The 13824-nt window shown below is 43.5% G+C and overlaps 1 protein-coding gene across 1 annotated transcript; it reads left to right on the top strand.

The window, feature by feature from the left end:
- The first annotated feature begins 1583 nt into the window (after positions 1 to 1583).
- On the top strand, positions 1584 to 7659 carry LOC147244160 (T-box-containing protein TBX6L-like). The gene is made up of 9 exons (XM_086188248.1): positions 1584 to 1665; positions 4479 to 4626; positions 4701 to 4803; positions 5183 to 5347; positions 5427 to 5573; positions 5657 to 5733; positions 6240 to 6313; positions 6463 to 6676; positions 6845 to 7659. The coding sequence occupies exons 1-9, from the start codon at positions 1584 to 1586 to the stop codon at positions 7041 to 7043; spliced, it is 1209 nt and encodes a 402-aa protein (XP_086044374.1). The 3' UTR covers positions 7044 to 7659.
- Positions 7660 to 13824: the final 6165 nt, after the last annotated feature.

Consider the following 13824-nt stretch of genomic DNA (forward strand, 5'->3'; position numbering starts at 1 on the left):
TTGTCAAAGTACAAGACATAAAATCTTCTCAAGTCTCGTTCCTTCAGATTCCTGCTGAGCCTGACAGCAGACGCTCCTGCAGGTCTCTGATTCAGGACTTGTGCTTCTCCAGGCAAGCTCAGACCAACATCTGGGTTTTCCTGCAGAAGTGAGACCACGGACATATCCAGTAGATGGCAGTAGTGATTTAAAAAAAAAGTGAAAATAAATTCTATTTTTTAGACTTCTTTTGTTTTGTTTTGTCTTTTCCTCAGTGCAGCGGAGAAGTGATGCAATCAATAAATCCTGTCAACCAAACAAGCTTTATTTGACGAACACCCAAACCCAACATGAGACATTCAAATCATGAAAAATAGATCCAGAGATTCATCCACACTGAAGGATCATAGGAGAGAAAACATCATGAGACTATGAGTTGAGTTTCCAGGTAGCAGAGCAGACGTGGGCGTGGCTTTGACTGCAAACCAAACAACCAAGTTTTAATGAAATGTCACTGTGTCGTACATTTAATAAAGTCTGAAGGATCAGACACAAGCGCTCCCTCTCTGGTGCGTTTCTGTCAACAAGTGACATACTTTCCTAACCGGCATGGATGAACGAATTGAATCAGTTTGACAGGAAATCGAAATTTTGTTTTTGAAAAAAAAACAAAAAAACCCTGCTTTTACTTATCAATGTAAAATAGGTAACACGTTAAGATTTGAAATGATGAATGAAATGAATGACGCTAAAACAACTCACGTCTTTTGTATTTTTTAACAAATAGTTGACATTTTTCTGAAATACTCTTCATCTGTCCATCCAACTGCAAACGACAAGTATAAGACTGGATTGTTCATTTGAAAGTAAATTCACCGAACCGACTGGCTAGTTTCTGATTTTACGCAGTTGTAATGGCTGTTTTGCTGAGTTCTGTTCAGACTTCTGAATGATAAGTGTGTGTCTGTGGTCCATACACAAGCCAGTCTGGCGGTAGAGTCGCCATTACACATTCAGCAGATGCGACTGGGACGGCCACAGCATCACATGATCCAAGTACATGAACGCTCTGGATAGGTCGTCAGCGGTGCGGCGTGCATGTGCAGGTAGATCAGCTCCGTCAGTCAAACCTTTGTGTGACTGCACAGACCAGACGGGTGTAAGGCGCTTGGTAGAAACTCATCCGAGGTCAAAGGTCACACTCCTGTCACGAGAAGTCTGTGTCTTTTAGGGATTTGCGATCCTCAGCTGAAGACTCCACTATCTCTCCATCAAACGCTCCGTCACTCACACCCGCCGTTATCTCCCCCTCAAAAAAATAGGTGTTGCCAAGCAATCAGCCAGTGGTGTGAACGTTGAAGATCTTCTGTAAGAAGTAAAGATAATCCACACAAGTCCCCGTATCTTTCTACGCTTTTATCTCACATGCCCCAAAGTTCACCAGACGATTAAGGAACGCGAGTTAGGAAAAGTCCTGAACCGGGACATTTGAACAGTTGCACACGTTCACGAGTCTATCGATTGTTAAGACAAGGATTTTTTTTTTTTTTTGCAGTGGTCACATCAAAGAGAGGATACGTCTCCACACCGACACTGCTGCGGTCATGCACTGCATCTCCCAGCTGCAGCTTTCGAAAGCACTGGAGCTGCTCAAACGGCAGCATTTCCTGTGTCACCGCGGCGGAGGTGATGCATCATCGCAGCAAGCACACGAAACACAGGAGGCCAGCTTCTTTTTTACATCACCGCGTCTACTACAAAAGCAGCATGTTATCATGGCGATTAGCGTGATTACCGACGGCTTCGCACACGAGCTGTGTGTAGTTGTAGAGGTGACGCACACCTCAGGCAGGAATTCCATCTTGGAGCCTGACGTGGATTTAAGTGGAAGAGAAGTGTTTCAACATGCCTGTAGCTGCAGTGGAGAGGTTCTGTAAAACCACAGGAGGTGAATCATTCCACTCAGATCAAACCACGAGTGTGTGCCTCCACCAATACACACACTTACACCACAACACCAGGCCCTCACTACTGAAACACACAGTCCAGCCTCCTGTTATGGAGAGGAGGTTTCTTGTGTGGTTTGTATAAAAGAAAGTGAAAGCAGACTGAAACATGAGAGGATTGTAGTCTCGTACTTAAAAAATGAATTCACCACATTTAACCCTGGAGTCTTGCCGCTACGGCTGTTCACACTGCAAACCCAGGAGGTTGTTTCAGTTGAGTGTGCTTGAATTTGGATGTTTTAGGGTTATTTGAAACCTCAAAATTTCAGCAAAACAAGCACTAACATCACACCTGGTGCTCATGAAGGATTGTAGTTCACCTCTGAAGGTTCCCAAACACTCCACCACCTGTGCAAGTGTTAGAATATTTCTGTTGTCATTGATTTTGAGTGTGTGGCTGCACCTGCAAACCTGTACAGACCAGTAACCTCAGTGATGAGAGAGTGTATTTCTTGTGGTGCAGTTAGAACTGGAGTATTAACTATAAAACCATTCGTGGCATGTTTTATTCCTACCCGCTTGACTATTCTGGGAGGGTCGTCTTCTTCTTCTTCTTCTTCTTCTTCTCTGAGGTTTAGTGGCAGCTTCCATTCAGGGTGTTATATCACTGCCATATGTGGTGGCACCGCTGCAACGTTGTGTACGTCCTCATACAAGACGCTGAAAAATGACAAGGGAACTCATGGAAAAATCCAGTTGTGTCCTTTACGTGACATTTGGTTCTTTCCGGCACCCCTTTGCTTCACTTAAATGTCGCAGTTTGCCCAAAGTGAAATATGTGCTATTTTTGTCGAAACGCCACAAAGAGGTGCGTTTATCGTTGACATCATCGACCACAGGGAGGAGCAGGAGGATGGACGATGTCTTCCTGGATTCTGTCTTGCAACTGCAAAATCAAGTAGTTTGATTTTTGTGTCTCATATTTCAGCGTGGGACTCCTGTGCAGCTGGTGGATGGTGTGTTGAGGTGAGGCGTTGCTCCTGGGCAGGTTGAAATCCCAGGGGCTGTAAACTTTCAAAAGCGTCCTTTAAAATCCAGACCGCCGCTCTTCCCTTCCTCCTATCACTCTTTCATGTGAACGAGCTGCCAACTGCTGGTTCCATCAGGGAGCCCATTCTCTTCCCAAGGCACTTAAGGTAGGAGGAAGAAGAAGAGGAGGGGGGGGGGGCAAATGGCCTCGTAGGATAAGCTGCATTGTGCGCTATAGAGAGACCCCATCACCGATCACCTCTGTAATCTCTAGACTTGCTCAATACACAACCCAAGCAGCCAGGAAGGGACCTGTTTGTCTGCTCTCCCATCCCCCGGGAGCTCTGAAGCTCTGCCCTTCACCTTGGACTTAGGAGGGGGGGGGGGGGGGGGGGTCCTGGTGTGTTCTCAGGGTATCAGATAAGACAGAACTTCTGGATCTGTTCCTATAAGCTCACAGCTCAAGTTTGAATGATGCAGCTTTACATTTGGATGTTTTTGGACAAGAACCAGAAAGACAAAGTACTTTGTTTGTGTTTTCATCAAATTGAACATCTGCACAGCTGTTTCCGCTAAAGGGATGACAAAGGAATGTGTACCTTCACTTCCCTAAAAAAGACTTCCACAACTCCCTTTACCGTTCTGTGTAGGGAACAATGATGCTCCAATATCTACATACAGTCCCAAACACAAAAGGCCCAGGTGCGCTGCTCCACCCCTTACCCCACCCCACCCCCAGCCCACCCTGGCTGTCTAGACCCCGCCCTCTCTGTGGTGACCAATCAAGTTCAAGACCCGAGTCTTTCGGGAATCAAGTCAGAAGAAAGAGTCATTTCCTTCTAGTGTGTGAACATCTTCCTCCCCCCAGCAGCACTTGGACTGGAACAGATCCACTCGTGCTTTAACTCTGATAATCAGAGCACACGCAAACTATGCAACACCCGCCTGGTAAGTTTGTTCAAAGATGAATGGACAATTGCAGCAAGAGGAAAAACTCCAGAGGACTTTTAGATATGAATGACAAGTGTCTGTTTGTTGAGAATAAACTTGAAATGTAGAAGGTAATTTGAAGTTTCAAGATTCAAGGCAAACTATTCTTCGTGAATACGGCTGTTTTTATAAAATGCCCTGTGGAGGAGAATTGGTCAAATTTATTTCAAGTTTAATAATAAGGATTTTTTTTTCTCCTCAAAAACTCCCAGGATAACAAGTAAGTATGAGCGTTTTAGAAAGATGCCCCCAAAAAAAAGGCATCTTTTCTGAGGCAAACATTGAGGCTGCATTTCTTCTTGAAATTGTATTTCAGCTTGAATAAACTTCTCGATGTGGTATTTGGATTTAATTCTATCTATTGTAATTCAAAGCATTTCAACCTTATTCTCATCGCTTCTACTTAATTGAAAATATACAAATATATTTTCAACATTCTGACTTCAATCTTGACGTGCAAAATTTTAAGGAAAAAAAAAATCTTTCTCCTCCAAATTCTTCTGCCAGACCCAAATACTCTCCTGTCCTCTCCAGACTCCAAAGCCAACCTCAGCATGCCTCGACTCCCTCCAGCTGCTGACTCATACCAGCAGGGCAGCATCAAGATGACCCTGGAGAACTCGGATCTCTGGAAGTCCTTTCACGGCATCGGAACAGAGATGATCATAACAAAACACGGAAGGTAGGCCACTTTTGAGTCTGAAAAGTTTGTGGTTGTGTGTCAAAGGGTCTGTCTTTAACTGAGTTGTGTTTCAGGAGGATGTTTCCGCACTGCAGCGTCAGTGTGACTGGGCTCCAACCTTTTGCCAACTATGTCCTCATGATGGACATGATTCCTGTAGACAGCTTCAAATACAAGGTACGCTCATCTCCTACTGTTGCACGCCTTTTGCTTCCTGGATGAAAAATCGACCAACTGCAGCATGTGAAAGGCAGCGGTCTGCAGGCAGACACAGGTCTGCCCACTCTGGGCCCTTCAGCGCTGCATATCAAAGCCTTTCATTGCTTCCTGTTTGTGTACTCTCAGCTGGAAGCCCAATCAATTAGCATCCCACTCGCTATCGGTGAGTAAGGAGCCATCCATACATCAGCTCCTGCCCATTTGGTCACAAACACGGCTTTTAGCACACACTTGAAAACAAAGGAACACAGCAGATCCAGAACCAGTGCCTTGGTGAATTTCTCAGGATTTTCTTTTTTTTTTTTTTTTTAATAAAAAGCAAACACTCTCTCTGTAGTGGAAAAAGGAGCGGTGGGAAGTGGCAGGGAAGGCTGAGCCCCAGCCCCCATGCCGGACTTACATGCACCCAGACTCCCCGGCTACAGGAAGTCACTGGATGAAGCAGTCCTTGTCCTTCCTCAAGATGAAGCTCACCAACAACACCTTGGACCAACACGGCCACGTAAGACGCCATCTAATCTTCAGAAAGGGCACAGTTCACCCTGCTTGACCGCGCTCACTCTGTTCTTGTTCCCCACCAGATCATCCTGCACTCTATGCACCGCTACTACCCCAGGTTTCATGTCATCCAGGCGGACAGTCCCTACACCGTCCGCTGGGGCCCCTTTCAGTCCTTCTCCTTCCCAGAGACGACCTTCACTGCGGTGACTGCTTACCAGAACCCAAAGGTATAAACCCGTTCCACAAGCAGAAATGCACCGAGCTATCACTGAGCACGCGTGATCCAGACGCTTCTGTTGTTACTTTAAAGATCACCAAACTGAAGATTGACCACAACCCCTTTGCCAAAGGATTCAGGGAGGGGGGCACACATTCGCATGGAAAAAGGTGAGTTTTCATGTTAAATCATTTGAATAATAATAATGATAATGATAAAATTTTGCATTTCAAGTACTCTCGAATAGATGTCCTGAGCTCTTGAATATTCCTTCCTGCATCACTTGTGTGTGTCTCCAGAATGCAGTAGAGCCAGGAACGTATATTTAGCTTGAAATAGTGACGGCTGGGTAATAACTCTGAAAAACACCCCAAATGACATCCTCAGACTCATCGTCTGGTACAATCAACAAACAAAAAAACGAGCACACTTTCGGTGCGGCACTACTGTGATAGAGACTGCAGTTTGTTCTGCTCTGCAATCTGGTGAGAAAAAGTGATGTGAAGTGGGTGGGGGGGGGGGGGGGGGGGGATCGAGGAACCTAGTTGTGAGTACCTGAATGGCTAAAAACACTTTTTAGTGGAGTATCACTTTAAAGTTGTTTTAAAGGACGTTTCTTTTACCCTCCATATGAAATCCTACAGACTTTGAAATGTTATTCATTTTCTTGTTGAAGATGTCGTTCCACTAAAAGTCCCCCTGAAAAGAGGGCTACACAGGATAGGAAAGCTCTCTGTAAAAGTCCTTCAGGTAAGTTCCTTTCATCGTCATCATCATCATCATCATCATCATCATCATCACCATCATCATCACCATCATCATTTATAATTCTGTACAGGGTGAATCCCAAAAGAAGTGGTTGTGTTAGTCTGCTGCTAAACCTTGTATTTCCCCCTCAGGCCTGCAGAGGATGCCCTCTGCCAGTCAGTCCGAGGAGGCTGGCAAGACTCAGGCTGCCACAGAGCAGCCACTTAAGGGAGGGCCACTTTCTTCCTGGGCTCTTGACCAGGACCCACCGGAGAGTCTACATGCAGAACCACTGGAGCTGCAGGAGTACGACTACAGCTGCGAGGAACAGATGGTTCCTGCATCCGTGGCATACCAGCCGTACAGGTACAGATACGGGACAGTCAGAGAAGAGGCGTACGACGGCTTCATGAGATAGAACAACTGCGTGAAAATCAGCAGTCGGGGCAGGGATGTGTGTAACAGCTCCACTTTCTAAATCCACATGAGCATGACGACGCTTGCATATTAACCTCAACACTTTCTTGTCTCCAGATCTGTGGAATATTCCAGACTTCCATTCCCCTCCCATGACGTAGATGCAGCGCACCCACCCGTTCCCCCTGCACCTCACCCACTCGCCACCACAGCTGAACACGGCGCCCAGCAACACGGCTACCACCATCACTACCACCACCACAGCAACGCAGCAGACTGGAGCCAGTACCCGCTCTTCTCCTACTCCTGTTGGTGACCTTCTGCATCGATGACATCATCGGTGGAGATTAAAAACCACTAAAGCCTTGAACGAATAGGAGGAATGCTGTTATTATGAGTGGACAGGCAACAAGCAGGGTGCTCCAGTGTATACACGTGTACAAATGTGTGTAATGTCAATGTGTCACGTATTTGCAGGAGTGTGTGTTGCATTTGGTTTGAGGAATTGCATTTTTCCATCTGTATACACTGACACACACCTGAGTTTAATCATAAGTGTGTTTTAGAGACTTTATGATATGCTATATGTTCAGTGTATTGTGCTGCTTCCAGTCAGCTGGGAAATAAGGTTGGAATTTTAATCTGCAGGTATGAAGAATAGACATGTATATGTACAAACCTTTCATAAGATTCTGAGGTTTGTAAAGTTTTAGGAAAAGCTCCAAAAGTTGGCCACACTCTCATACTGATGATGTGCTTGTCAACAACTATGATTAGAGGACAATATGATGTCGCATGTCAAATTTATAAAACTGAGTTTATTGCATACGTACTCAAGAGCAAACTGTCACAAGTGTATTGGTTTTTTCCATTCCTATCGTATATTGTGTGACAAATATCTGCGTCAAAAGGACGCCAAAGAAACTCAATAAAAGGAGATGATTTTCATGTTGTGGCATTACTGTAACTACACACAAGAAGATGCTGTTAATCTGGGTCAGATTAGGATGGACTGACTAATTTTGAAAGCAAGCCACGAATCAATAAACAAGTCTTGCGTCTAGTTTACAACCATGTCAGTGTTTCTGGAAAGCGAACAGTTGCTTTTGCCAGTATAGCTGTCTTTAAAAGTCTTGCCTTTATTTACTAAAATGTTTACTATTCAGGGGTAAATTGTCTAAAACAAATATTTCAAGGGGTTTAAACTCCAGCACTGAAAATCCTATAAGAACCACTGTGCTACATGCTAACGTGCTAGTAGGTGTAGCCAATTCTCTATTATTGTTCTGATCTGTGTTAGCATGCTAGTAAGTACTACACATCCTGCAGGTGCGGACTCACTAAATTAGCAGGTAAATATTTATAGAAGAAGAAATCGAACCTGATGATGCTACCAGCAGACAACAAATGAATCAGCAGAAATGTCACGGCTTGACTCCAGGGAAACGCTAAAATCTTTGAGAACTGTTTGTGAACCGTGAATGTCTCTGAAAACGATTTTTCAATTCAGTTGAGCTTTTTTTCCGATATTGAGAAAAAGTCATTGGTGACCTATCTTTGACTGTTGATGCGCTGTTATCGATAAGGAATTTTAATTCTGAATAATTGCAAATTTTGGCTCAGCGTGCCAGAGGTAAAGCTAGCACTTCCATTTTTCCCCTGTAAGTGTTAAAGTGAGACATGACCCAAATAAAATGTTATTTGCCTTTGAATCACTCACCATTAGAAATCCAGAACTCATGAGGAGGTTACACCTGATGATGTGCTTGTGAATTGTAAACGGATGTTGTGGACAGTTTTGTTGCTGTTGGATGTTGGTCTCCATTAGCTTCCGCTTAAAAATATGTGCCTAGTTTTTTCTGAATTCTAAAGTCACCAAGGAGTCATGCAGGGGGGAAGATTCATTCTCAGGGAAGTGCTGTTGAACATTTCCAGTCAAACCATCCAATAATTGTTGAGATGGGCTAAAATGGTGGAACAACCAACACATCACCTTCCCCAGAGCCGTGCTGCTAACATGGCCGTGAAATCTATAACCACCAACAACACGCAAGGTTCTTCACAACATGAGATCTCCTCCAACTCCCACTGTGGAGCCGTGACCCTGCTCCTGCAGTGATACAGCACAGGAACATCAAATACATTCATGAATCGCATTAAAACCTTTGGAGCAAAGCCAACACAACAAAAAAGAAGGATGTAGCAGTGACGGACTGTCCTACAGCAGTGAGTCTGACCTGGTAAGATGACAGCAGACAGAGCGTCTGGAACGACCAACCAACTCACTCTGGCATCGTTTCCCCCCGACAGAAGGCGGGAACGTCTGTGCTGTAAATATTTTACAAGAGAGGGAGGAAGAGAGCAAGAGAAACCTTATCTGGGACATTTGTAAAGCTTCAGGGAGAAAACTCAACTGTCATGTTTTTTGTTTTTTTTTTCTTGTAATACAACATCACCGCATGAAAGCGTGTTACGAGTGTGTGTGGTTCCCCACACGGAGCTGCTGTGATTTCAGTCGCTGTGTCTTTGAATGAACACGGTTGAACTTCCTGATTAAAGGACGGCCGTTTTGACCTGAGGGTTCATCTGGGTCACCCAAGCAGCTCCTCTTGGGTTCCCCTCAGTTCGCTATAAAATGAATTATAGAGACAGATGGGGTCAATTAGTGCGCTTGAGTTATTATTCCAGCACCGGGGGACACACAGGCATTTAGTGAATGCGTTTACCGAAGGAGAGAGGGGTAAAATTTACAGTATGGATAAAAATTTCAAACCTGACCAAGTTGTAACCTCTTCAACAGTTACACAAAAACTACCCAGCTGATTTTCACTGAGCTCGGTGGAGGGGTGAAGCATGAGCCGAAGAAGAGCACGTTAAATGTCAGATGGGTTTAAGAGCAAAAATTGTATTTTGTTTTTACTTTTTTACGTGGGGAACGGCTGAGATCGGCTTTACGGAGGTTCTGCGTATTTGTGTGTGGAGCAGGATGGAGTTGTGATTGGTTTAGATGAACGTTGCTTGGGTGGTAGAACCAGGGTTCTCGTTATTGTTGTCCTTTAATGAATGCAGAACCAGATCCATGAAGAGAAGGACCTTGATCTCTGAGTGCCATCCATTTTTAATTCTTACTACACATACAATGCTTGTTTGGGGTGTTCTGAATTCAGATTTTTTTTTTTTTAAATGTAAGTCCAATCATCCATCTAAGTGTTGAATATTTATGGCTGATTTGACCAGAGGGACAGAGATAACAAACAGGCAATTCCAAGCAGCTGCAATGTTGATTAATGGACATTTGTTCCGTCATGACTAATTCTAAACTGCTGCTGGATAAACCATTGGGGACTGGAACATTGCTGCTGCTGCTGCATGCAGACTCACACTGATAATGTTACACTTCATTATTTTTGATCAAATGTGAACTGCAGTGCGTCAAATTGTCTGACTACATTCTGCTGTAAAGATAATAAACTGAGAGATTATGGGGGTGTAGTACAGACATTTTTCTGCATTAGTGTCCAACCAAAAACAAGAAACGGTGCTAGTAATGGACTGTAGGAAGGCCGCCATCGACCGTGTCACCATTTACACACACACTCACACAACACTGTGCCCTGAGGAGAGGTCAGATTCAGCTAAGTTTGATTCATTGCGGTCATTCCCGCTGCAGTTAGCGCCTGTCACAGTCAAGAGGAGAACATTGACCAGCTTTAATGGCAGTTTAATTTGGTGAATACACATTAGGCATCACCTCGCAGCTGTAATTCTCTGCCCACCAGTGCAGTCCAGACTCATAAACTCCTGTATTAATATTAATAACGGTTTAGAAAAATAAAAAAAAAACCTCAACGTGTTCCTGAGATGACCCTAACTGTGTTTAAAAAAGACATTTCTCTCAACGTCATGATGTGTATTCCTTCGACCTTTTATTCAGTAACATCTTCATTCAATCACGTTCCCTCTTGCCATTGGACATTTGAGGAAAAGATTTATCATGATTATTTATACGTTATTCTATTTTTAGTTTTCTAAATTTTGCGGTGGTAAAAGTAAAATTGACGTTGGACCTGAAAGAGACACCACAAAGAGTCCAAAAGTGAAGTGCTTATCTTTCAAACCCTTTTTGACCTCCTGCATCACGTGGCCACTGGTGGCTACGCAAAACTGTCCAGAAATGTCTTTTTGTTTGTTTTGAGATAAAAATCAAAATGGGAGCTTATTGTTGAGCATAAAGCTTGGTAAAGAAAAAATAGATGATACCGGTAGATGCACTTGGGATTTTGTAAAATGGACGTGGTTTTTCGGGTTTTTTTTTGGGGGGGGGGGGGGTGTCATGTAGCCTTTAGCTTCAAGCTAAATATACATTGCTGTCTCTCTCTGCATTCTAGAATCAGAAAGAAGAGATGCGGGAAGAGAAAAACATCTTTGTATATTGTTTTTACTGTGAAATGGAGCCCTGCAATTCAACAATTTAAAAGGTTTCTGATTCTGATTCTGATGTCTGATTTGTGATTGAAAGGCCAAATACACTTTATGGGGGAAGTATTGCGTCAAAAAAATATAACAGCAAGTTTGTTCAAAAGACGATGAATATTTTCTGCTGTTTCATAGTCTGGTGACCTTCAGTGACTGAGGCGCTGAACGTTATTCAAGAATACAACAAAGATAAAGACTAGAAAAGCACTTGCCACAACTGTAATGCTGTCGCTGAGTTAATGTTTCCCAACATCTCCTCTTGTTCTCAGGGACCTTGAGCAGCAATTGATTTAAACAGGATAAAGTGCCTCCCTGCAACCTCCCAGACCAACTAGAACTCTTTCATTCATTCACAATCAGAGGTCTGTCAGACACCCTGTCCTCTGGGTTCTGATCTCAGGCATGGAGAAGTAGTTATTTCTGGATGGTTCTCCCACCCGTGTGTGTGTGTGTGTGTGTGTGTGTGTGTGTGTGTGTGTGTGTGTGTGTGTGTGTGACCTCAGACATGTTGTGTAGGAAGACGTGCTTTTTGGCATGAAGAGTAGTGCTGTGCTGTGGCATTCCACAGTCATGGTACATGTACTGGAGCAGCCTGTGTGCCCACAGCTCGTACACACAGGAACAGTTGCATAATCCAGCATATTCATAACGCATCAGCCAAGTGTTCCTGCAAAAGCAGTATTTCCCATGAGCACTCGCTTCTCCATGCTCATCAGAAGCATTTGGCTCTGTGCACATTAAGAGTTTATCGTTTGTCTCCTTCTGATGTAATGTGGTTTGGGGGCAGCATGGCTCAAGTATCCTTGAGCGAGATACTGAGCCCCTAATTTCTCCTGATGGCCCTCCGATGGACGAGTGACCGTCTGTCGGCCTCTCACCCAGTGTCAGCTAGGATAGGCTCCAGCCCCCCCCCCCCCCAACAGATAAGCCGTATTGAAAATGGATGAGTGATGTGATTTGTAGCTTTTTCAGGTGAACACAAACAAAGAAGGTTCATCTGAATAATGATTATTTCTAAATATAAATATTTGTATTCATAGGAAGCAGTAGCTTATTTGTTGCAAGTTCTTTTTAAGTCAGTTGACTCGATATTTTATAATTGTTTTAGGAATCGATGTAATGTTGTGATTCCAGTTCTACACCATTAATAGCAGCTACAAGTGTTTTGGGGGAATAATTACTCTTATCTTATTCTATTAAGAACTTATTATCTTCATCAGTATTTTAACAGTGACTCAATTCGATGATGTCAGATGCCATTTCTTTACTTTACTTTTAATCAGCCAATCACAGCTTCTCTTGAAGACAGTGGCACAGCTAGCGACAGGGTCAACCACACCCTTCACTCTCAATCCAATGCTGAGCTCCAAACTTGAAAATGAGATAAAAGAACTCCAAAACTCGTTATGAATGCAGACCGCACAACTAAGGTTATTATAAAGTTTAGGCCCGTACCTGTGGTTGCATTTGAACAGATGCCTCCACAACGGGCCCCTGCCAAACATCGCCCTTGAAAAGTTTTCCATCCTCCACGTCGAGGTCAGCTGACTCGCTTTTATTAGCACTTCATTAAAATTCATTAATTGCTTTCTTTCTCCTGGGCGCAGCCAGAATCAAAACTGGAACTGTCCAATATTCAGAGAGAGAGAGAGAGAGAGAGAGAGAGAGACAGAGAGAGAGCGCTCCAGATATACAACCTGGGATGATACACACACACACACACACACACACACACACATAGGATTATAAAAGATAGCAGCCTTCAAGTAGTAGATGTAAATTTTATTTACTTGTTCTGTACATAAAGGGTCAATACCAGCACAGGTGTTAACCATGGGAAATATTAACACGTGTAAATGGTATAAGAAAATAAAAGGCACAATTTTCAATTCTTAAGTAAAAGACAGGCTGTCCTAGAATTTGAGAACACAGTAATACTGTTAATGCCATTACAAAAGAACTCCGAAGCACATGAAAAGCAAGTTCACCTCCAGAAAGAAAAGAATCAGGGTGTATTGCTTAATTAGTAGATTCCGTTTAGTCTGACGAGGAAACCCCATACTGGTTTGATTTCACAGACCAGACGGCATTCAAATAAGGAAAAACCTTTATTTAATAAGGAAATAAATGACATTAAGCAGCATTTGGCCAGGTGGAACCATCCTCCTTAGCCAAGAGGTCATGCACAGAGGCAACCAGCAGGCATTTTTCCCTTTTGTAAATGTCCCCTTAGGTACTTCTTGTTTAATAACATCACTCATTTTCACAAAAAACCCTTGATTTTACAGCTGACTACAAATTGAAAACATGAAAAAATAAGGGATACAACTAAAAGCTGCACATTATTACTCAGAGTGAACGGCTGAGCAATGATTTGAACCAAAAGCACTGGGAGATGAGACGTTTATTTCTTTATTTTACAGCAGAAATCTGGTTGTCAGCACTGTTTACACAAACGTTTAATCCTCACTGCGACGGACTCACGGCAGCGCAGTATGATTAAGGATTTTTCCAATGCTCTTGAGAAGAGTCCGCTTGCATAAAGAGAGCGAGAGAGAGCGAGAGAGAAGAAAACTTGTGCAGACCGATTATTGAAGGAATAAAGCTAGTTGAAATTCTAA

This window comes from Aulostomus chinensis, chromosome 19 (assembly GCF_037954235.1).
Source record: "Aulostomus chinensis isolate RoL2024-O1b breed Wild chromosome 19, RoL_Achi_v1.0, whole genome shotgun sequence".
In the NCBI taxonomy this organism is placed as follows: domain Eukaryota; kingdom Metazoa; phylum Chordata; class Actinopteri; order Syngnathiformes; family Aulostomidae; genus Aulostomus; species Aulostomus chinensis.

What these genes read in the sequence shown, in the direction of transcription:
- LOC147244160 (XM_086188248.1), top strand. Translation starts at nt 1,584, where the DNA reads ATGCACTGCATCTCCCAGCTGCAGCTTTCGAAAGCACTGGAGCTGCTC. An exon ending in CCTGTGTCACCGCGGCGGAG is followed by an intron (nt 1,666 to 4,478) that starts GTGATGCATCAT and finishes TGTCCTCTCCAG; the next exon opens with ACTCCAAAGCCAACCTCAGC. An exon ending in CTGCTTACCAGAACCCAAAG is followed by an intron (nt 5,574 to 5,656) that starts GTATAAACCCGT and finishes GTTACTTTAAAG; the next exon opens with ATCACCAAACTGAAGATTGA.